This window comes from Maniola hyperantus, chromosome 6, assembly GCF_902806685.2.
Source record: "Maniola hyperantus chromosome 6, iAphHyp1.2, whole genome shotgun sequence".
Taxonomy (NCBI): Eukaryota; Metazoa; Arthropoda; class Insecta; order Lepidoptera; family Nymphalidae; genus Maniola; species Maniola hyperantus.
In genome coordinates this window covers 4,081,813-4,107,291 of record NC_048541.1, presented here as the reverse complement: position 1 = coordinate 4,107,291, position 25,479 = coordinate 4,081,813, and the positions used below count along the sequence as shown (strand labels likewise).

Sequence of the window (25,479 nt, the reverse complement as noted above, 5' to 3'; positions counted from 1 at the left end):
TTATAATATTAAGGGCCTATTTCACAACCTCCAGATAAACTTTATCTAACGAACAAAGACGTTATGACAGTTTTTGTATCAAATCAGGAATCTGTCAAATTTATCCGTTAGGTAAATTTTATCTGGTGATAACCACCATGGACCTATAATACTCGTATTATGTTAATTAATTCAATGGTATTAAGAACAAAGTGCGAGGGCCCATAGCTCATCCGTGTTTGCATTTTGTTACACCGTCTGTAAAAAACTACTCGAATAGTATTAGTGTTTGTTTTTTATTTTAGTTATGTTTTAAGGCCTAAATGTCAAATGTGTTCTGCCGGCTATATGTTGTACATAACCGTGTTCAGTAACGGAATGTACTTAGTTGTGGGAAAAGGCTAACAACTAAGATACCTACTGTAAACGTCAAAATGTTACAAACAAATACAAAAATATTATGAAAATGCTGTTTGATTTACGTACCTAATCCCTCATTTTAACTTACCTATTTTAATAATTTTCTTTTGCTAATAATATGGATCCTGGTGTATAACCAGCTGAGGTTTCTGACGTTACACGTCCTATGTGCAAAAGTGGCTAGTCCGCAAATTGCTAATGCGCGTGGCCGCCATTTTAGTGACGTCAGCACTAGACTGAAGTTTCGAGCTGATAGTATATTTTTATATCAGCTGACGTCAAAATGACGTCATTTCGGTGTTATTGAGACATGGTTCCAGCGCAATAGCAATTTGCGGGACTTATAACACCTGTAAAAACGTGTTTTAGCACTGTGGCTAATTCCGTTGTACACAATCTCTAAACTAATCTAAAATGGCACGTCTAAATCTATTGCTATCCCTTTCATAATGTTGCTTGCGGAAAAGGATAGCACTAGATTTTGACTTGCTAATTTAGTTTAGTTTAGAGTTTGTGTACAAGAGAATCGGCCCCAATGTCACGATTCAAATACCACTAATCCAAGACGAAATATCACATCAAAATCCAACTGATTCTGAGCACAACCTAATTTTAGAGTGTTCGCGTGCTCTTCTTACTAATGTAATATGAAAAGGACAGACACAGTTTGACAGTTTTAAATTTAATTTTTAGATTGTAAAACCCGTGATTTTAGCGCGCAGTCGCGAACCTACTGTTTAAATTTGTATTGTGCACTAAAATTTAGAGTATTTAAATGTGAAAGTCATGTTCCGTTCCTTTTTTAGCATTAGTAAAGAGACTAAAACTAAAAGAGACTAAAGAAACTAGAGAATCGGGGCCAATCGGTTTAATTCCACTTTAGAATTCCAAAGTTTTATAATTATTGTTTGTATACCAATGCATAGGCCATACCAATAATAAATAACTACTAATAGGGGTTCAATGATTGGGGAACCAAATCATTTTTCATAGGTATCGATGGGACACTTGGGACAAACTATGTAAGTAGGCAACTATGTAAGTAGGTACCTACCCAGTGACACTCGCGCCATCGAATCAAATGTAATGGCTATCATTTATCAAAATCGGTTAAGCCGTTGAGTAAGTAGTAACGAGCGGACATAGGAATGAACTTACATACATACATATAGGTCAAACACATAGCCCTCCTTATGGGTTTCGGCTCAGTCGGGTAAAAAGAAACCGTAGTCTGTTTCTGGGATGCAAACTATCTCTTTACAAAATTTCCTAAAAATCGTGGTCAAGAAGTTGGGCCATGAAAAGGTAACAGGCAAACAGAGTCCACTTTCAAATTTATAACATCATTACTAGCTTATCCTCGTGATTTAGTCCGCGTGGACTACACAAATTTCAAACCCCTATTTTATCCTCTTAGGGGTTGAATCTTCAAAAATAATTTCTACCACGGACGCCTACCTCATAATAGCTATCTGCATGCCAAATTTCAGCCCGATCCGTCCAGTAGTTTGAGCTGTGCGTTGGTAGATCTATCAGTCAGTCAGCTTTTCCTTTTATATATTTTTTTTGTATTTTGTATTTATTTATTTATTAAAGAAGAATATTTACAGTTTACAACAAGTTTGGTGCATTCATAAACTTCAACTTTAGAAGTATACAACGTTATCAAAATTAACTACGAGTAAAAACCAAAACTTCTTATCAAATTGACCCCTCCGGTTTTCACGTGCGTACGCTACCTATTATTCAATCTTACAATTCATATAAAAACAGTTGATGTAAAAAAGTAGTACAATATTGTCATAACCTCATCCGTTGATACACATCTTCCAGCTCTAAAAATATCTTTAATTAGTAAGAATAATTAAAATGCAGAAGTCTCTGTTGTTTATTCTTTGCATCGTCGCTCTTTCAGCGATAGTGGAAGCGACAACACAGAGTACATTGGCAACACCAGCTGATGCCCCGTAAGTACCATAAGCTTTTTAATTCGATAAGCCTTAGCTATGATCTCACTTGTTAGTTGCGATGCTATAGTAAGATGGAAACGGGTTTTGCGTATTTAATGAAGTTGTCTGATAATCAGTACCCTTATTATAAATGCGAAAGTGTGTTTCTTTGTTGGTTTATTGGTTTGTTGGTTTGTCCTTCAATCACGTCGCAACGGTGCAACGGATTGACGTGATTTTTGCATGGGTATATATAAACACCTGCAGAGTGACATAGGCTACTTTTTATCCCGGAAAATAAAAAAATCCCACGGGATTTTTAAAAACCTAATTCCACGCAGATGAAGTCGCGGGTATCAATCAGCTAGTAACAATCATATATCAAAGTCTATTTTTGATCCCTCTGCCAACGTTTTATTTTAGATTTATTTGGAGCATGTAGCTTTGATTAAAACATTTTATAAAACCCTTAATAATTTAATTAATTATGTATTCAATGTGACTAATTTTATCAAAACTATGCACACGTTGTTAGGTACATCGTAACGTATTGCATTATAATAGGCAGAATTTGGCTGTAGGTACCTTTTGTTTTTGTAACATCTCCACTTTTTACCCAGATTCGCAATAAAGGAATTTGTATTTGTATTTGAAATCACCACTTATTTACTAAAAATTTCTAATCATTACATAGTTTGTTAGTAATAAGCTAAACTGATTCCTAGTTCCATGGATTTTATCTTCATATGAAGTTTGTAATGATTAAAAATGATGTATCATATCACTTACCAATAAGATAATATTATTATAAACTCTAGTGTCATCATCATCATCATCATGATCAACCTATCACCGGCTCACTACAGGGCACAGGTCTCCTCTCAGAGTGAGAAGGGTTTTGGCCATAGTCTACCACGCTGGCCAAGTGCGGATTGGCAGACTTCACACACCTTTGAGAACATTATGGAGAGCTCTCAGGCATGCAGGTTTCCTCACAATGTTTTCCTTCACCGTTAAAGCAAGTAATATTTTAATTACTTAAAAACGCACATAACTCTGAAAGTTAGAGGTGCGTACTCTAGTGTATATATTTCCACGCGGGCAGTAATTAGGCCAGGCAGCAGGCTAACTGCTGTAAGTTTTTTTTAATCTGACATTTTGTAAGGGGCTTTTACAGATAATCTATATGCCAGCCCCATCGTTACAAACTAAATTAAAATCAAACTACATAGAAACCTAAAACTATAACAATTTGAGAGAATCACTAACAAAATACACTTTCATTGCGTTGTAAGTTTTAATTACTTATAATAATACTAGCTTACCCGCCCCGGCTTCGCTCGGGTGGAATTTAGAAAATCGGCGTGGGGGTAGCATTTTCAAAAACCCTGAAAAAGATACCTACGTATTTTTTTTGTGTAACTGAAAACTCAAATATCAATTTTCAAGGAAACAACCTGAAAAATGACGGACTTTCATACAAATTTTCATGCCTTATTTAACCCCCTTGGCAGTAGAATTTAAAAAAATCATAAATTACGTATTTTTTATCCTTAACTGAAAACCTGTATACCAATTTTCATCGATGTAACTTTAAAAATGATTAACTTTCCATACAAACTTCCATCCCCCATTTGCCCCTTTTAGGGGTGGAATTTCGAAAAACCCTTTCTTATTATACCTACTGTTTTACCTTATACCTACTGTTTACGATGTTTAATTTTTACGATGTGTAATTTTTTAACAGCCCGTGCAAACACATAAAGTATGTCGGAAGGGGCGACCACAATATAAACGAGATACGAGACGCGAGAGGGCTACTAGTATCTCCCTGCGGAGAAAACATCGACATCATTGTTGGACAGGGTGACAATAATTATAACATTGTAGGATAATTTCAACCTATAAGCACAGAGTATTGGTCCTTGGTGCGTTATTGGGGCCGATTCTCTTGTACACAATCTCTAAACTAAACTAAGCTACCAGGTCTAAATCTAGAGCTATCCTTTTCCGCAAGCAACATTATGAAAGGATAGCAATAGATTTAGACATGTCGAGATTGTGTACAACGGAGTTAGCCACATTATTGTCATAAAAAATAATTATAACCAAAAACTACTTAAATCTTAAACGTCAAAATTAGGTTACAAAATATGCAAAATACAAATGTCTTGTGACTTACAAATAAAATACAAAAATACTATGAAAAGCTGTTTGATTTACTTACCTACTTCCATAATTTAAATAGAATTTTTTTCAGACTACCGCTCTGGCTCGACAATGCCTTATGGACTTAGAGCCAGCGCGTTCCAGACCTTCGTTATTTTAAAGCTGAAAGTTTCTCTGCGTATTGTCCCCAACACAGGGAGGAACGATCAGCGACTATGAAATTTGGATCATAGTGGCTTTGGCTTTACATGTAATAAAGGTGTAAACAATCTTGCGTCAAAGTATAAAGTCTATTTTTTATATATTTTCTTCGGCATAGTAGGTATTGGCAACACATGCCAGATAGATACCCTTAAACTTTAATAAATTGTTAAACTTTAAGGGCGTCTGCCAGGAGGTGCCACACCACTTGACTGTCAAGCGCAGAAATGCACTATTCTTGGCACTATTCCAGTCGGGCATCAGTCGTATTGTTATTAATTACTTACAGCCGCACTCAGAGTCGCTTAATCGTTACTTAAGTTTAGTTAAAACGAGACAGAGCTATATCTCTCACATAAATCTGTCTCGTTTTAACTCAATCTTAAGAAACAATTAGCGACTCTGAGTGCGGCTGTCAGACTTTTTTTGGTACGTTTTTGACAATTGACTCTAAAATTGGTAGGTAAAGTGTTACAAAAATAGAAGGTGAAAGTTGAAAACATAAATATACTTTAAGATAATTTTCATAAGTACCTAAATAAATATTTTTTGACAGTCAACAAGGACTTACATTTACCTATTTATAGTAATGGTTAATTTACAGTTTTAGCTTTGTTTTGTAAGTAACAGTTTCACGAGTCCAAATAAATGTGAACATTATTAACCATTAGTCGTCCACAAGTACTACAACTGCTGCTACCGCTTTTATGAGCCCTACCAACATCGTTGCTACCAACAAAGCTGCTTTCTTGTCCTCCGGAAGAGTTACTTCCACTGCTAGCTTCACTAAAAGCGCTATCTTGGCCACTAGTAGTAAAACTATTACTGTAACCACCGTTGGTACTATGTGCATAATCACTTCCTTGGCTTGCAGCTGCATACCATTCTTCTCCTTTTTGATCTGTGTCAGCATATCCAAGACCTTTGCTCCATTGAATATTGCTATTTTCGTGTCCTCCAATAGAATAACTACTCCTGCCAATATCTAAATTACCTTCGCCAAAGTGGCTACCTTGATTGCTAGCAGTAAAACTACTGCTGAAATCAGTATTGCTACCTTGAGCATTGCTGCTTCCTTGGTCTGTAGCAGCATAATTACTAATAGTGCCACCATTGCTACCATCAAAATAGCTATTTTCTTGTCCTCCACTAGAAAAACTACTACTGCTTACACCACTATTACTTTTGCCAAAGGTGCTACCTTGGTTGCCAGCAGTAAAACTATTACTGTAACCATTGTTTCTGCTATGTGCGTAGCTACTTTCTTGGCTTGCAGCTGCATACCATTCTTTTCCTATTTGATCAGTGGCAACATATCCACCCCAATTGCTTCCTTCGAAATTGCTATTTTCTTGTCCTCCAGAAGAATAACTACTACTGCTTACACCACTATTACTTTCGCCAAAGATGCTACCTTGATTGCCAGCAGTAAAACTACTGCTCAAATCACTGTTGCTACCTTTAGCATTATTGCTTCCTTGGTCTGTAGCAGCATAATTACTAATGATGCCACCATTGCTACCTTCAAAATGACCGTTGTCTTGTCCTATGGTAGAATAACTACTACTGCTAACACCGTTATTACCAAAGACGCTACCTTGATTGCCAGCAGTAAAAAAATTACTGTAACCATCGTTGCTGCTATGTGCATAGTCACTTCGTTGGTTTACATTTGCATACCATTCTTTTCCTACTTGATCTGTGGCAACATATCCACCCCCGTTGTTTCCTTCAAAATTGCTATTTTCCTGTACTCCAGTAGAATAACTAGTGCTGCTAACGCCGTTATTACCTTTGCCAAAGACGCTACCTTGATTGCCAGCAGTAAAACTATTACTGTAACCATCGGTGCCGCTATGAGTGTAGTCACTTTGTTGGCTTGCAGTTGCATACCAATCTTTCCCTACTTGATCTGTGGCAACAAATCCACCCACATCGCTTCCTTCAAAATTGCTATTTTCTTGTCCTCCAGTAGAATAACTACTACTGCTTACACCACCATTATTGCTACCACCACCATTACTTTTGCCAAAGGTGCTAGCTTGATTGCTAGCAGTAAAACTACTGCTGAAATCACTATTGCTACCTTTAGCATAGCTGCTTTCTTGATCTGTAGCATCATAATTACTAATGGTGCCATAATTGCTACCTTCAAAATGGCTATTTTCTTGTCCTCCGGTAAAATAACTACTACTACTAACACCGTTATTACCAAAGACGCTACCTTGATTGCCAGCAGTAAAAAAATTACTATAACCATCGTTGCTGCTATGTGCATAGTCACTTCGTTGGTTTACATTTGCATACCATTCTTTTCCTACTTGATCTGTGGCAACATATTCACTCCCGTTGCTTCCTTCAAAATTCCTATTTTCTTGGCCTCCAGTAGAATAACCACTACTGATACTACCGCTACCACTGTGGATGCCTGTGTTAAAATCATGGCTGCGTCCTCCAGCAGTAAAACCACCTCTGATGCCTTCAAAATTGTTTGCACCTTGAGCACCATATTGACCTCGGCTACCGTAGCTTCCTCTACCATTACTTCTATCACCAGTGCCATCTCCTCCACAGTTTCCACATCGGTTTCCACGATCATCTCTATAGTCGTTACTTCCTTCAAAATAATCTTCCAATTTCATTCCACAATACGATAAACCAAAAGCGCCAGCACCGCTGTAATAAAATTAATCTAATTAATTCATTTATTTATATACAAATTATAAATCTGATTGTACGAAGAGGCAAATTGAAGTTTTCTACAGTATGTTTTTTTAGGATAGGTACCTATAACAAAATTATTAAAAAACTGGTTTAGATATTCGTGTATTTTTGTAAAAGTTGCGTAGACTTAGTTAAAAGCAATTAATACATAAATAAAAATTAAAACTGCTAAAGTTAAAAGCTTATAAAGGATAACTACTAGGAACATTTATTTTCAAGTAAATACCACAAACATGTAGTATCGAGTAGGTAATTTATAATCATAAGTTAATATCTACTACAAAACTCGATAACTACACTCAACAACAGCCACAACTGTACTGTTTACTCAACAGCTTACCATGGTTTTGGCTTCGAGTTGGCTACCGGAAACAAAGCTACAACGCTTAGAAAAAATACAACATATTTTTTCATGTTTATTTTAAGTCATATGGAATATTTCAAAAATAATATTATGGTAATACTCTGCTGAGCTCTCGAATACTAAATAAAAAATGTTCAAACTTGCTCTTTTTATAATAAGATGAGATGTACCTAATTCGGACATATCGTTAAATATTAAATTAACCCAGACCCTGGGAAATATGAATCAATCGATAACATTCACAGTAATTATAAATACTAAGTATACTTATGTATATGCGGTCCATAGTCCATACAATCATGAGATATGTATGTTAGTGCATTCTGCCTATTTTATTTCCGTATGCTGCGCTCAACCAATTATTTAATGATGCCGTCATCGGAAAACACTGTTAGAAAATAGACATATTTTATTATAATAATATTTTATAATCCCAGTCCTACAACATAAGGTTAAAGGTTACTTTTATTGCTTAATATTATTATTTTATATACTTAATACTTATATTTATTGTGAATATCAAGGAAAAGCCCAATAGTGATAACCTTAAATCGTAATATGGTTTTTCGATCAAAAGTGCTTGTGCTCAAAAAACTTTTCAAATACTCAACAAACTCACTCTCTATCAAAAACAGTTTAATGATCGCCTTTATATCTACAACTACAAAACAGATTTATTTTCGTCTTCTTTATTTTAAATATTGTAAAATCTAGACACCTAAGTATTTTTCACAATATGATATTTTCGTGTTGCCCATGATTTGCGGAACATAATATTTTACAGGAAAGTTTTCAAGTGAAAATCAGATTTTTGAAATAGAAACAGAAATGTTTTTTATTCAAATAAACTTTATTAAGTTTATCGTCAAGTGAATATACTACTACTACTGTGATAATTACAATACTATCAATCGGCTAGCTCTCTCTTTCCTATCTAACATCTTAGCGCTATCCATGCTATGCTTAGAGTTTATTCTACGTGATCAAATCAAAAATGAGGAGATTCGTAGGAGAACCAAATCAACCGTATATCGGTTTGAATGGGTTGCAGAGGCAATCCCCACATAATTTAAAAAACAGTTCCAAGGTGCTAGAATGGTAATCTCGCCCCGGAAAACTCGCGTTGGAAGACTCCCCACTAGGTGAACTGGCGACATCAAACTAGTTGCAGGAAGCCGCCGGATTACGGCGGCGCAAGACAGTGGCGTGTTGCAGACAAAAACAATAGGTAAATGCAGTGATAATTTTTTTTAAAGTTTGGTGCCGTTTAGCGTTGGTTTACACGAATATTTTAAGTGAAAAAAGGGCTGGCTCATTTTTAACACGTTTTTATTAACTCGCTTTCTGATCAGTCTGCTTATTTGTTTGTTTGTCTGTTCAATACAAATTTTGCAAAGGATTTTAAAATAACTACACGATGAGCTAGAGAAAATTTAAATAATAGGTATTAAAATATTAACTTGCTGCGTTATCTCTCTGTTTGTTAATTTGTTTGTTTGTTCGTCTGTTCGGTACAAATTTCGCAATTATTTCACACTAAGTTACCGATGAGCTACAGGCTTGAAATCCATAATAAAGTGTGTCCGTCTGTCTGTCTGTCTTCCTGTATATCTGTCTGTCTGTCTGCTAGATTTTCACGGCCCAACAGTTTAACCGATTTTAATGAAATTTGGTACAGAGTTAGCTCAGGTACATCCCGGTGAAGGATATTTTCCCGGGCTAATTTTTATCGTGCAAATTCAAAAAGTTCTCACGGGATTTTCCACGCGGATGAAGTGGCAGGCATCTAGTTTTAAATAGAGATTGGAACTGGATGGTAATGCAAGATTAAGTTATTTCTTGTCTTTCTGTTGGTTATATTATTTATTTGTTCAGTACAAATTTTGCTATTGATTTTAAATTTCTCCAGTAGGTAGAAACTTGAATTTTTAAACATAGCTAGTAGCAAGAGATGTAAGGAAATAAATAAATTACAAGACTAAAAATCAGAAAATAATTAAGTAATTATTTAACTTCTTTTAAATACCACTTTATTTTCGGCATGGTATCTTAGAGTAAGATAACGTCAAAAACTCATTTTCGACAAAATAGATTTTGGTATCGTTACTTCCTGCAAGAGTCGATATTTGAATTGTGTCCCTGTTAGGGTATGGGAATAAAAATACAACTTGAATTACATTATATATTTCTATATATATTAATATTCCTTACTTTAACATCTTATCTACTTAACTTTGAAAGAAACTTTTTTCATTAAAGCGAAGGAGTTAAAATGGTACCTGCTCCCAGATTTGTGAGAAGTGACTAGGTACTATTAGTTACTTTTCACATCACGATCTTTCACGAACATTCATTTCAAAGTTCATAGACTAATGAAAATAAACAGTGTTCCTATTTCCTTCGCCATTTCCTATATTCGTAATATCCAGTGTCCTGCCGGAATCTCTGAAATATAACATACACACTACGTAATAAAATAAAAAAAATTCAATGGACTCATTAGTATTATTATTATCTAACGAATTCGATGACCAAGCGCAATGGTGAGCATTGTAGTCTTATAAATTGGATGCTTGGACGCTGTAGCTGCCAATTGAGCCTACGCAGGATACTCACTGCTATACAGGATAACACTGATATACAGGATAAATATACATATAAAAGGAAAAGCTGACTGACTGATTGACTGGTTGATTTACCAGCGCAGGAGTTTTAAATTAATCAAAAACAATTTTAAATCAAAATAATTTGAAAGATTTTGTTCATATTTTTTATTTTTTTAACTGACCTGTTTATACCACGATTATGGCCTTGCTTTTCATCCCCATTTTCTTCATTGTTACCAACTCGGCCATTATTGCCTACGTGACCCCTGCAGCCAGCTTGGCCTCTGTGACTTCTTTCGCCGCTGTCGTTAGCTGGATTCATGTTATGAGCATTGCCCCTATTAGCTGCTTGGCCTCTGTTACCAGCTTGGCCCTCGTTGTAACCACCATAGTAAGTGTAACCACCGCGGTTACCTTTACCAGCTCGCTTTTCATTCTGATTGCCGTCAGGGTTCTGGTCACGGTCGTAATTTTTATTATTACCATTTTGTACATCACCATTATTATCTTGGTTTTGGTTGCCATATTGGCATCCGTTTGTGTCTAGACCTCCGCTGCGATATATTATGCCAATAATACCATCGCCACAGCCACCTTGACGTCCCGGATTATTCTGTTGCCATCCTCTAAAAATATATTACCTTAAGTATTACTATATTCTCACAACAATAAAAGTAATATTACTTTTATTGGGTTGGTACACAGTACACACCTATTTTTACCATCGCTAGAGTCTTGATTTCTGCTAAGTTCTTGGTGTCCATTACAATCTTGGTCTTCTTCTTCATTATTTTTTTCGTTACCATCTCGATGTTCATCTCTATAACTTGGGTATCCTCGACCTTGGAATCTGGAGCCGCTTGGATACCCGTAGGTGTAACCAAACTGGTACTGTCTGTCGTAGCCAAAAAAGCGTCTTCTTTCCTCTTGCCATCTTTTTACCGAAAATGAAATTTTTATCATATTATTTTTTTAACTTTTTAAAAAGTATATTTGTATTTTTTAATATTTTTTTATGCTCGTATTTCTTTTTCTACGTGTAATAATAACTGTTTCTAGGATTAAAACTGTACTATGTACTTAATAAAAAGCTGTATTTTTACCTCAGCGCGGCATCTTCAAAGCTGTTATCTTCATCAGATGTTTTATAGGATTCACTACAAAAAAAAACATTATCATAATACGTATCCTATGCTTCTAATCATAGATCAAAAGTATCCTACGCCCATCTACGCTAAGCTATCTCTGTGCCGAATATCATCAAGATCGGTTCAGTGCCTCACATTCAAAAGGTAACCAAAAGACAGATAGACAGGCAGACTTATTTATAATATTAATAGGTATGCAAGTATCAATATTACGTATATATGACAGATGTATAGTATTTTTTCGGGAAGTTAATAAAAAGAAAATCATAACGTATGTGCTCACAAGATTAAAGTGTTAAACTGTAAGTTATTTTATTATCACATCACATCAAATTAAGAACCGATTCTAAGCACGAAATATACATCTGATTTTAAAATAATTATCATTAATCTTACTTATTCTATTACACATAATGATACTCACTCGTATAATATTGAATATTAAATCAATAAGTAAGCGTGGAATGAATTACAAGATTTTGTATGACTTATTCTTTATTGCTACTAATTCTTTTTATTTTAGGCCAATGTTTTTAACAATTACCATTTTAAAGTAAGATTTTGATTTTTTTCTATTATGGAAGACAAAAGATGAAAGTGAAATGTGAGTAGACAATTTTAGTAATACTTTATTAATTTTTTGATGAGCGTATAATATGAATTTAATTATTGTAATGAAATTACTGTTCTCAGTTAAAATTAGATTATGTATTTAAAAACTACTATAAACTATTTGATTTCGACAATCATGCTGATTTTTCTCATACTTGATACAAATTAGGTGACTGTTTATTTATATACAAATTTCTGATAGCCTTGCTTCAAAACTTCATTTCAATCTTCGTGTAAAAAGACTTTATTGTCATTATTAAAACCGTTTCCAATATTAGTCCATCTGCATCCCCTGCAACCGTGTTTAGGTTTCCTAGTATGTTCATGCGAATCTTCTTCACTATCGCTATTCACCCGACGTCTGAAAAATAATATTGTTTAATAATAATAACATTGTTGTTGTACGTCTATTATTTTACCTTATTAATAGTGCTCGCACAATTTTTATAAATAGTTCTTTTCTTCGAGATCTTTTGAATACTTCCTAGTTCTTATTTGACATGTCATTATATTAATATTAATATTATTAAGATCTTAATATCATTCAATACAAAATAAGTCTGTCTATCTATTTGTTACCTATGTATTTGTGGATCATTCATCAGATTGAGGTAAACTTTGTAATTGTTATGGGCACTTGCGTAAAGATTTCTGGTATGGTACCAACACTCCAGGCTACGATGAGTCACTTTGCAACGCATGTTAGGCGTGTTGTTTTTGTTAAAATTCCTATATTACCTGTCGTCACCACTGTTTTGATTACGTCCTCCTTCATTCCCTCGGGTTCCTGGATATCCACGACCACCTGGGTTCCTCCGGCCGCCGCCGCTCTCAAAGCTTTTATTTCCAACACCACCTTGAGGTTTACGGCCTCTTTGAATATCACGACCAGGTTGGAATTCACGTTCACCTTGATATCCATCTTGGTCACCGACGCGTTGACCTTCATCTTGATTTTCATCAGCATTTTGGTCCCCACGTGTTAAACCTCCTCCACTGAAAACCGACCGCAATGAAAACGGTTAACTTTAAACATATATTTAAATAAACCTATATTAGTATATAATGCATTATAGTATATCTTCTAAATATATTATGTATAAAAGGAAAAGACTGTCTGAGTAATCTATCAACGCACAGCTCAAACTATTGGACGGATCGTGCTGAAACTTGGCATGCAGTACGCTTAGTATAAGATTTTACGTCTCGCCTACGTTGATAATATTTGAGAAACACAATAACGTCAAAGTAAAATGGATCGTACGATCCTTGAATTGAAGTAAAAAATTCAATAACACAGATTTTAATTTCGCAACGTTTCCGCTCGGAGCGCTGGCTGTAGATGTATAAACAAACATGTGCTTTAAAACAAGGCAGGTTAAGATCCAGTTTACTATAACGCTGACATGTTTTGACACTCGAATACTATCAACGTTGGTGAGACATAAAATCTCGTACTAAGCATGCAGATAGCTATTATGACGTAGACGTCCGCTAAGAAAGGATTTTTGAAAATTCAACCCCTAACAGGGTAAAACAGAGGTTTGAAATTTACGTATTCCACGCGGACGAAGTCGCGAGCATAAGCAAGTTAATGATAAAATATTAACGAGTTTTGCAAAAAACAGAAATGAGACAAAATCGGGTGTCATAACACACTGAGCACAGGAGCCTACTTATTTAGTTATGCGCTATACCTAATACTACCACGGACGAACGGCTGTTTTAGTATCCTAATACTTACATCTTTTTTTTTTTCGAAAAGGGTTATCGTGTCAACCGGTTACCCGAGAGCTGACAGCTACTTTGGTCAAAGAATAAGTTTGGCCATCCAAAGCGGTGGTAATGCTGCCAGCATCTTGGGCACATTGCGGTGCGGTGGTCTCGATGAGGTTTTAGATTTAATTAAATTTATTTTAGTTTTAATTTAATGTTATTTTTTTTTAATTTTAGTGTAGATATAAAAAATATCCTAATATTATTGTGAGGATTAGAGATTAGCTGTTATACCTAGTACCTAATAGTTACCTAAATAAAATAGATTTTCATGAGATTTCAAGATTTTTTTGGTATTGGTTGCTGGCCCGGTCTCAAATCTAGATATGAATAGATATAATACTATATACAATCATTCACAGAAAACAATGATAGTAATTAATATACCTTTTAATTTCAGTATTACCGCCATTTACTCCAAACTCATCTACTGCAAAATCAGCTGCGCCATTGTTTTCACTGTAAACGTGAAAAAAAAAACGCTTGGGTAATGGATTCTTTTAAAAAAAATCATAATAACTATTTACATTTCATTTAAGGTGAATGCAAAGACTTGTAAATACAACCGGCTACAAAAATAAAAATCATTTGATTATTTACATTATATTTGTCAAGTCATGAACTACTCAAAATATGCGTTCTTCAATATATTTAATAAGAACATAAAAAAGCTAAATCAATACACACCTCTCGGGTTTTCCATATCTTTTTGTTGGATTCTGTCTGAACCTGTAAAATTGCAATTTTTTTACATGATTTAATTTGTCTATTTTGCTTATAGATTTAGGGAGATGATTACACTATCGTTGTTTTTACTACCGCAGGAGGCCGGGCTTTACACTACCGAAACTATGTACCTACCTACGGCCTACCTACCTATGCATTTTTTGGTAAAAAAGTTACTAGATGACTCCCGTAACTTCTTCCGCGTGGATTTGCCTTTCCATGATACAAAACAGGTCGTGTTCGGGATGTTATATTAAATTACGTTATCTCTGTACTAAATTTCTTCAAAATCGGCTACGCGTATCGGCCATGAAAAACCAAACAAGTGTGTATGTCTGTCTGTTTGCTAGCTTGTCACGGCCCATCCGTTCAACCGATTTTGACGAAATTCGGTACAGAGATAGCTTTCATCCCGTGGAAGGACATATAGGACACATACATACATTTACTTTTTATTCCGGAAAATCAAAGGAATTTCAAAAAACTAAATCCACGCGGACATCCATCATCTAGTTTGTAATATTATCATACCTTATACAGACTCAAAAGTGAGTGCTTTTTTATTTTAGATAACACAAATATCTACTTAACACAATAAGTTATGAATATCCAAGTGATATCGGAACTTACCAAGGAACAGCTTCGATTATTGCAAATGTTGCAACAATGCAAAATATAAAGAACAGAGGCGTTTTCATGTTGTGTATTCACGCTTATTTTTCCTACTGACTAAAGACGCGAGAACATCACCCATTTTATATAAGTAAGTATATTATAATCTTTTGCGTTGATAACGCGAGGTTAGCCAAGTTATAACTTGGTGACAAACAGAAAACAATAACAACATATTTTGGACCATTTTATCCTTATAATGAGTAGTTGGCATTATTCTTACAGGATAATAATTCTAAGGGAAATATTATGTTCAACAATAAATTATTTCATGACGTCATGATAGAATAAACAACTTATACGAAAATCAAAAAAACCGGCCAAGTGCGAGTCAGGATCGCGCATTGTGGGTTCCCTAGTACAGTCGTATTTTTGACATTTTCACGATAAATCATAAACTATGATTCATAAAAATAAATAAAAATCACTTTTAGAATCCACAGGTAAAGCCTTTTCATATAATACCCCACTTGATATAGTTATCTTACTTTCATAATTGAAAAATTACTAATTATTAATTCATGACCACAATTTTTTTTTTTTGTGTGTAACAAATTCATGGTTTTCAGATTTTTCCCCGAATGTCTGCAGCAATTTAACATCATCGGCAGGTGATTTATCAATCTAATCATTATCTAGATTCTAGCATATATTCTTTATCACCTTTAATAACAGATGAGGGTAGATATTTCTAATACCCGATCTCATACCAAAAGTAGTTCTGCTAAATTTGTGCTACCATACATAACTTGTATAATATTATAAAAAACCTCTTAGAGGCTTCACCAGGTTTCTTGCCCTTTGAGAAACAGTAGCCAGTTAGTAAACAGTAAGACCACCACTCTTACCATTAGATAAATAACAATAATAAATTTTGTGGTCAAACGTATGGGTACTTATGGGTTTTCAATCTTAGGGTTTTCCAATTCTGCATTGAATCATTACAGACTACATTTAGATTTAAACAACAATATTGTGCTGGGGTATGTTGACATTAACCAGTAAAAAAACGGCAAGTGGGAGTCAGACTCGCGCACCGAGGATTCCTTAATACAGTCATACTATTTTGGACATTTTGCACGATAAATCAAAAACTATTATGCATAAAAATAAATAAAAATCTGTTCAGAATGTATTGTAATGTTATGCTATGTTTAGAATGTAATGTTTTGTAATATAGACAGACAGACGGACGGACAGACAGACAACGAAGTGATCTATAAGGGTCCCTTTTTCCTTTTGAGGTACAGAACCCTAAAACTACTAATCTCAATCCATCGCCGCCGGCCCACTAATGATCATGGGTCTTCAGTATGAGAAGGGTTTGATCAAAATCCACCACACTGGCTAAGTGTGGATTGACAGACTTTACACACCTTTGAGAATATTATGGACATCTCTGTGGCATGCAGGTTTCCTCATGTTGAAGCATGTTATATTTAACTGTACAAGAACGTACAAGTAAGTACCAAGTAGTAAGTGCCAAACATTTCGAAGATAACATATCAGTGTAATGACAACAATATTCATAATTCCATTTTTTTTTCAATAATAATGATCATTATTTTTACATACGCGCAATTTATTATTTAAAATAACGCGATCCCGTTTATGGAAAAGTTAAGGAAATAGGTATTCTTACAGTAACCTCTCAATATAGTATTTAAAACAATATCATTTTTGTAAGACGAAATATTCTTAGTTACAAGAAAATTGGTGATCTATCAATCTAGGTATAGGAACCGTTATATAGGCTTGCGACTCTGCGCTCCGCTTCTAGGAGGTCCGAAAGTCATTTATGGGAATGAGTGTACCTTATCTTTTATGTAACATTCCGCAATCTGCAAATGACTTGCCTTTACACAAGTTTAAAAAATGTATTAAAGTATGCTCCTGAAAAAAGCTTATCTTATCATACAGTCGAAAATTATGTAAATAATAAAAGACTTGCAGCTCGCTCCAGCACTGCTCGGGACTGCAATGACTTTCATACATGGCATAATACTATTGTAAATCGAAACTTTGAAAAGAGAAACCGCCGAGTTTCTTGCTGCTTCTTCTCGGTAGGAAAGCTAAATGTATTTGACGATTCAGAATTGGTTGTAAAAATTTATTAAAATATAAAATCTTTCTATTTCTTTTTTAATAAATCTGCTATTGAGACTTCAAATAAGTAGTTCGGTCGATCCCGTTCGCCTCGTAAATCTACGATAAGAGGGTGAAGTCCATACAAAATTACTCCTCACGCGCCATTTTAACTCTATGGGTCAACGGTCATGTCAAAAATACTTTTAAAATAAAGACTAAAATCGTACTTTTAACATGAAATTTGACACAAAAAGTTACTATGGCGTGAGGAGTTAAATACGCGTTATAACAAAATATTATATAGTCCGAGTCTGAGTATGGTATTATATGTCTTATCAGAGTGACCCGAGCCCGGTTAACCACAGTCTACGTATAAAATAAGCAACACATCTTTAAAGACCCAGTCATTAAATATATGTGCTTTGTTATGTTACATTTCTGAATCGTGTTTTTATATTTGCAAAAAAAAAAACTGTTGACGTGAAGCGATTACAGAACTTTGAAAATGAATATATCATTTGTTTTTATGCTTTGCTTCCTCGTTCTAGTGACTTTAAGCGAAGCTAAGCCAAGGTATGGAGTAGTGACAAGTATTACATTAAACTTAACCTATACTTTACATTATAATAATTACTAACTTTATATTATGATAATAACTTATTGACCCGCCTGGGCTTCACTCGGGTAGATTTACTCAAAATCGTTTCCTAGTGGAGGTACCACTACTCATATTATAAAGGCAAAAGTGTGTCTGCAACTACGTCGCAACGGAGCAACGCGAATTTCTTTATTTATGACACCACGTCGTTAATTGTGTAAAGGACACTTTTGGATTCTTAACTATTTTTAAACTTATCTTGAATGTCATCACACACAAGTATAACTATAAATATAATAAGCAGGATTTTTCAAAATTCCATGGGGGTGTGAAATTTATGTAGTCCACGCGGATGAAGTCGCGAGCATAAGCTAGTACAAGTATATTATATTAACAGCATTTTAATATAAGCGCGACTATTCTGATATCAGTGTGCGGGTTTTGGTTAAACATTATCTATCCCAGAACACACAGGCCTTTAGGCAGTTGACGTCAATCCTCCAAAGTTATTTAGGCTGTGTTAACTGTTACCTATACTGACTTAGGTACGTCATGCTTGTACTGGTACCTATATATTATACTAGCTTATGCTCGCGACTTCGTCCGCGTGGACCACACAAATTTCAAACCCCTATTTAATCCCCTAAGGGGTTGAATTTTCAAAAATCCTTTCTTAGCGGATGCCTATGTCATAATAGCTATCTGCATGCCAAACAGCCCGATCCGTCCAGTAGTTTGAGCTATGCGTTGATAGATCAGTCAGTCAGTCAGTCACCCTTTCCTTTTATATAGAGAACTCGCTCGCCATTTTAGCTCCATGTGTCGCAATATGTGACCAAGAATAATTTGATTTTACAGAGGCGGCAGAATGGGACGGTATCGATTTCCCTTTAGCGCAGAAAGTAAAGAAAGCGAAGAGAACTCCAAAGAAGATGCGCCATGCGACGGCTGCACAATAAATAACATTGGAAACGGCTATAAAAACCATAACGAAGTTCACATATTATACGAGAGAGGGTTACCCAAGTAGAAGAGTAATCTATAAACACACGGATTTAAAGAAAGATTGAAAAACTTATCCACAGAATTTGTTACGCTTTCTTACGGTCTCTAGTGAGGAAATTATAGTGTATGTGTTTCGCTCAAAAACCGAAATCGCTTATTGACTGAAAAACCAGCTGATCGATTTCGTAAAACCTGCATCAATCATTATTACAAACTGACAACGCGTTGTGGCAATTGCAGAAAGGCCACGACGCGAAATTCTTGTTATGGTTCTTATGAAAATGCTCACGGCGCGTTATGGCAACGAAGAAAAGCTACGCACGCCGCTTTCTGAGCACTAAGTAAGTAGCTAGTGTAACTATCGCAGCGAACTAGCTTAATTCGACGTTCAATTAAGAGGAGTGAGTAGGTGACAAAAAAGGAAAAGAGGGAGGGTAAGTTGACGGGGAAGATGAGAGGGAATGGGTGGGGGGAAGGAGAGAATTATGATGATGATTAAAGAATGGGCCACGCTCGAAGACTTGGCTTGGCTTCGCATTTTACAAAAACATTCTAGGGTAGGGCAGGCAAGACTGCGTGGAGTCGGGGTGCTCAGACTTCGTTCTGGTTTAGTACTCAGAATGCGTCGTGGCTTTTCTTCATAGCCACAACGCGTCGTGAGCGTTTCCATAAGAGCCATAACACGAATTTCGCGACTTGTGCTGGTGTGTGCAAATTCTATCTTCCTATTTACGTGTGTGTTCCATTTAATGTAAATAAATAGATATAATCTAAATTCCACTAAACCTTGAATTATTGTCTACCGAAGTAGATGCACCTCCATACTAAAGCTAAGTGCCCAATACCAATATAACTTGCAGCTGTGGCACGTCATTTGCACTTTGCACGTCTCTTGCACTGTCTATATGCTTGCAGTTCAATTTCTGCAAGTTTTGTGTAAGAAACTGACATAACAATGCAATGGCATCGAATTTTTGCCAGTAAGAGCGATTACGCACTCATCCGATCCGAATCCGTGAAAATACGGATGTAAAAAATATCCACGTTTATACCATACAAATAGTTCTGTGACATCTTCGGAACGTATTTTCACGGACTCGGATCGGATGAGTTTTATATTATACCTCGTAGTATGAAATAATCTTTAAGTTAAAAGCCTATATCAACGCTTACGAAGTTACACTACAAAATAAGACGTAGGTGTTTTCGCTAACTCAATTTTCCCTATTGATAAACCAAGCCGAAAAATCGAATAGAAAAAAGAAGTGTCTGAAAAAATTCGCCTTATTCATGAAGCCGTATTTACATTTACCTTAACAAGATTGTCCTGAACCGCCCCAAAGTTTGTCGACTCTAAGTGGATGGGTAAATATTATTTTTATCGCAGGCTCGGCTTCGTCGGTGACGGAGAACGCTGTGTACATAACCTTGGTTAAAGTAACTACAAAATAGATGCTGCTTGGAACCATTTACACAAAGAATGCTAGTTACTTTCATAGTACCTATTATTTATTTTGATCAAGGTAGGTATGTAGTCTCTACAAATTACAATTCTAGACGAACAAATTTTAGGTACACTGTTAGAAAGAATACTATCAGTATTTGTAGATATCTGTATATATAAAATGTCATATATAAAATGAAAAGCTGAGTGACTGACTGATCTATCAAGCACTGCTCAAGCCACTGGACGGATTGTGCTGAAATTTAGCATGCAGATAGGTATTATGACGTAGACATCCGCTAAGAAAGGATTTTTGAAAAATTCTACTACTAAGGGGTTAAGATAGGGGATTAAAATTTGTGTGGTGCACGTGGATGAACTCGCAAGCATAAGCTAGTATTCCAAAAAGAATTTTGTAAGAAACCAACCAAGTGCGAGTCAGACACGCGCACCGAGGGTTCCGTTTTAAAGTCGTATTTTTTCGTACGATAAATCAAAAACTATTCAGCATACAAATTAATAAAAATATTATAATTCCGTAAGAGGTACAGACTTGAAATTTTTAAAGAATGTGTATTTCTATTGCTAACAATAAATTATAACTTGAATCTTGAAGTCGCTACTTCTGCTACTTTACTTTGTAAAACTTATTTTATGTTAAGTTTTCATATTCAAATACGCTGTGACCTGACTGCTGTACCTATAAAACGCGTATTTGCAATAATTCATAATTTATGATTATGATTAATTTTTATACTAACTAGATACTTTTCTATGGTCACGAAATGAATAAAAAAACATTAGTATGCACTCTACTGAGCGTTCCTGAGTAAACAGTGTGAGCCTGCATTACTTGAAGTCAACGCTGTGGCACATACCTACTGGTGCCCACATTTCAGGACGTGTCTCTGAAAAGCTTTCTAGTTTTCAGTGAGATCGCGCCTGCGGTGGTGAACGCACGTCTGTTCCCCATCGCATTTCTCGGGAATAAGTACGATAAAAACAAACAGTGAGACAATATTTGCGATATTATGCTAATTCAGCGATATTTTGTACATCAAAGGTAACACAAAGGTGAATATTTTTAACTCAAAGATATTTTTTTTTTTAGTGACAAATCGAAGTTTAAAAACTTTGTTTTCTAGATAGTGAAATCTATCTATACTAATAAATAAAATTGAAGTGTCTGTTTATATGTCAAAATAACAGCATTTTGTCAAATTCATACGAATTTGCAAAAGTATGTACATTAGGTACTTAAACATTTTTTTTTAATTTTTATCAATCTGTCTGTCTGTTTGTTCCGGTTAATTTCCGGAACGGATGGTCTAATTTTGACGGGACTTTACTGGAAGATAGCTCATATTATAAGGAGTAACTTAGATTATTTATAATTAGGGTTCCGCGCAAAAAAAAAATCTATGAAATCCAATATATTATAACACATACTAAATTGTTATCTGCTGCCATACTTAAGATAGCTGGAACCTTGCAGAAAACATAGGTTTGTTTTTATTCCGGATAATCAAAGAGTTCCCACGGGAGTTTTATAAAACCTAAACCAACGCAAACGTAGTCGCGGGCATCAGCTAGTATGTTATTCTAGGTACTATCTTCATAATTAACAGCTATGTTTTAATAAGGGTAATAGGAAAATATCACGAATTCTGCTTTACACGAAACCTTTTAACATGTAAGTAAGGTAAAGGGACCTGACTCGAAAAGTTTGTGGTTTAACAAAAGTACCTCATGTCGTCATACGTTAGATCCATACTAATATTATAAATGCAAAATTGTGTCTGTCTGTCTGTCTGCTAGCTTTTCACGGCCCAATAGCTTAACCGATTTTGATGAAATACAAAGTTAGCTTACATCCCGTGGAAGGACATTGGCTAGTTTTTATACAAGAAAATCAAAGAGTTCCCAGGGTATTAAAAAATATATAATTAATAATAATAATAATAAACGGATTATCAGATCCAAACAAATAAAACACTATCTACTTCTTGGATACTTTTGCTGTTAACGCTAGAAACAAAAATTAAAAGTAATTAGTAGGCACGTCACCCTTCTTTAATCCGTTCCGACATCAGTCAGGTGAATTGTTAAAAATCCTTTTTAATGGTGGTCAACGTTTTAAACAAAACCTACATGAGAAATCACAAGTTTTTTTCTATACCCAGCGATTAGAGCTCAGTTTCTCTTTAGTTCTTATTCTAAAGTTTCTCTATTTTCAAGATAAACTCATTATCTAGATAACAAAAAAAAACAATGTGCAAGGACAGCCCTTGGAGAGCTAATACCTATAAGAAAAAGAAATCGGTTATATACCTACCTGTATATTATATCTACCAATTAATGTGTTTGTATCTAATCTAATTTCATATTCAAAAGAGAAGTATCAACAAGTTATCAACGCAAATGGCGTAGTTTTGAATATAAGTTACGATTTATGACAAGAAATACAATTTTCTATATACTTAGTTAAATTAGTTTAAATCTAAATGGATGGACTAGTTTGACAGAGTTTAAGGGTAGACTAACAACTCCCTTAGCTAACAGGTATGTAATAAGGCATTCTAGAGCGAGTGATGTGAAAATAAACATATTTAACTCTTTACAGATGAAAGCGTGGACAGCGCACGAACAGGACACGACGCTGTCCTGCTGCAGATCGCTGCACGTGAAACACGCCGCGTACGCTAGTGCCCTCTACACACTGGTGAGATGCTCTTTTACTTCTATGTAAACAAGGATTACTCCGCAAAGGCGCTTTTAGTAAATGGCGTACTTGAACTCTTAATGCTTATATCTCTATCATAGGAGATCGCGAGAGCAGAGCGAAAGGGTGCGCCTGCAAGTCTAAATTACGCGATAAGACGTGTTTGCTGTATTAGTTTTAGACCACAGCGCTGTACAAGCTAAATTACACTTTATTGCGACGGTACATGGAAGAAACTATTAAGTACATTGTGCTCCTATAAAGATTTTTTTTCATTTTTACGATACGCACTCACACTCTGTTACAATATCAGTGTGTAGAGGATCCTAACTAATTCGAGTTCTTGTTAGGGATAAGTTTGTATATCCGTTTGTAACTCAGGTTTGTGTATCCGTGTCAGGTTATTTAAAAATGAGTTTCTGAATTCTACAACACAATATACCGAACTGATAAGTGATAACGGAGTCGTAAACATAACATCTATTAGGTAGATCTATGATATAAAAATGAATCACTAAATGTGTCGGTCATCGCTCATCGCAACTCTCGAGAACAGCTGAACCAGTTTCGCTAATTCTTTTTTATAATATTCCTTGAAGTACGAGGATGGTTCTTACGGAGAGAAAAATTTAAAAAAATTTAATCGACTGTTAGGCGGAATGAAGTTCGCCAGGGCAGCTAGTATGTAATAGAAATCAAATAATAGTTAAAGAATTTGGGTAAATTATTTTGACGATTCAAAAGCACTTGTAAAAGTTTATTTGAATAAAAATAGATTCTTTTCTATTCTTAAATTTTATAAACTTAAACAGGGCGCAGGTATTGATTTCATAAAAGTAAATTATGCAATGCGTGGGAAAATCGTTACTCATAAAGAATTTTCTTTAACTCTAAACATAGCATGCAAATGTTTCCATACACCGATAAATGTTTATGAACAAAAAACTTTAATAATAATTCAAACAAACATACTCGTACCAAATGTAGAAGCTATATAAACAAACTTAAAGTGTACGAAACACTAATGTAAGCAAACAACTTTTTAAATTAGGTAGGTAAGGTACACATTAGAATATCGCCGCCGCATAGTATTGTTACCTATCTTAAGACAACGAAGTTGCCGTTGTATCGTAACATCGATGTAGAAGATCAATTCTCCCAAGTAACTTTCAGTTCAAAGTCATAAAGTCGTGCTTTCATTTCATGACTCTTTTGAATGCGCAAGTGCGATACTCGAAAGTGTTTCATCATCATCATGGCCACGGATCTCCTCTCAGAATGAGAACGTTTTAGGCCATATTCCGCCATGCTGACCAAGTGCCGATTAGCGGAGAGCGGACTGGATTTAATTGTACCTATTTACTGAAAGCATTTTGTATTTTGATGAAGGTTTGTCTAATGATATACGATAATAAAATCAAACGTTTCCGAAATCACCAAAGGTTCATCGTTATAATACCAATTATTTTCTAAACTATTATTTAACTAGAGTCTGGATACCAAAATAAGTGGTTGCATATAAAGTAAAAATTCGTTTCGTAGAGAATAGGTGTACAAGTACCTATAGCAGCAATATAATTAATCAATAACTAAGTAATACAGAGTTGTGAAAACAACTCCGAGCTGGGACTTTATTATGTTTAAAACTTTCGTTTAACTCCACTCTAAAATATTAATTTTCCGTTATATCTGCAACTCAACAAAATGTAATTTTGGAAATTAAACAATCCTTTGGCCGAGCTAGATAAAGTTTGTACGTAATGGCAACACATATGACACCGAATTCACGTCCAAAGTTTTGAGTCCGTGCCATCGTTATATCAAAACGTGTGTGGCTTGCTATCCAACACATACATATGTACTTACTGTGCACTGTATAGTGTGTAGTTATGACTTACTGTTGAGAACTGTTCCAGAAGAGCTTTGACGATTAGAACAGTTATTTCCACGGACTTGGAGGAGCTAGATGCCGTGAAAGTTCAATAAATAGTATGAAAACCAACTGTGGCCATTTTTTCTATCTACGTATCTATCGTACTTTATACTTACGTATTTTGACGTCACGCGAATCATTAAATAATGATCATAACGAGCAATCACAATTTTCAATCGCCACTCGCTAGGCGTCAGAGCCAACAGACTTCGACAAAAAAGATCGAATTTTCGTTTTTAGGGTTCCGTACCTCAAAAGGAAAAACGGAACCCTTATAAGATCACTTTGTTGTCTGTCTGTCTGTCTGTCCGTCTGCTGTCTGTCTGTCGGTCTGTCAAGCAAC

At 35.2% G+C, this 25,479-nt stretch overlaps 2 protein-coding genes and 1 long non-coding RNA gene across 4 annotated transcripts in view; 2 read left to right on the top strand and 1 right to left on the bottom strand.

The window, feature by feature from the left end:
* Positions 1 to 5,205: 5,205 nt before the first annotated feature.
* On the bottom strand, positions 5,206 to 7,937 carry LOC117983179 (uncharacterized transmembrane protein DDB_G0289901-like). The gene is made up of 2 exons (XM_069499041.1): positions 7,783 to 7,937; positions 5,206 to 7,394 (listed from the first exon to the last, which is right to left on the bottom strand). Exons 1-2 carry the CDS (start codon positions 7,854 to 7,856, stop codon positions 5,351 to 5,353), a joined length of 2,118 nt encoding a protein of 705 aa, XP_069355142.1. The 5' UTR covers positions 7,857 to 7,937; the 3' UTR covers positions 5,206 to 5,350.
* A 9,829-nt stretch (positions 7,938 to 17,766) lies between these two features.
* LOC138402497 (uncharacterized) lies at positions 17,767 to 19,812 on the top strand. Its single transcript, XR_011236867.1, has 2 exons — positions 17,767 to 18,007; positions 18,891 to 19,812. It is a non-coding gene; the product is annotated as an uncharacterized lncRNA (long non-coding RNA).
* A 132-nt stretch (positions 19,813 to 19,944) lies between these two features.
* Positions 19,945 to 25,479, top strand: part of LOC117983334 (uncharacterized) — a 29,876-nt gene continuing 24,341 nt past the window's right edge. The window contains exons 1-4 of one of the 2 annotated variants that reach the window (XM_034969848.2): positions 19,945 to 20,017; positions 20,425 to 20,560; positions 21,413 to 21,555; positions 23,105 to 23,203. In XM_034969848.2, coding sequence (XP_034825739.1) covers positions 23,105 to 23,203 — 99 coding nt within the window. In that variant the 5' untranslated portion in view covers positions 19,945 to 20,017; positions 20,425 to 20,560; positions 21,413 to 21,555. Of the gene's footprint in view, positions 20,018 to 20,178; positions 20,561 to 21,412; positions 21,556 to 23,104; positions 23,204 to 25,479 lie in introns of those variants that run through there. The other variant, XM_069499330.1, reaches the window with a different exon arrangement.

Bases quoted from the DNA above. Each gene is read 5' to 3' on its own strand.
- LOC117983179 (XM_069499041.1), bottom strand. From the start codon at position 7,856: ATGAAAAAATATGTTGTATTTTTTCTAAGCGTTGTAGCTTTGTTTCCG. The intron at 7,395-7,782 runs GTAAGCTGTTGA...ATTTTATTACAG, and splicing joins AACTCGAAGCCAAAACCATG to CGGTGCTGGCGCTTTTGGTT.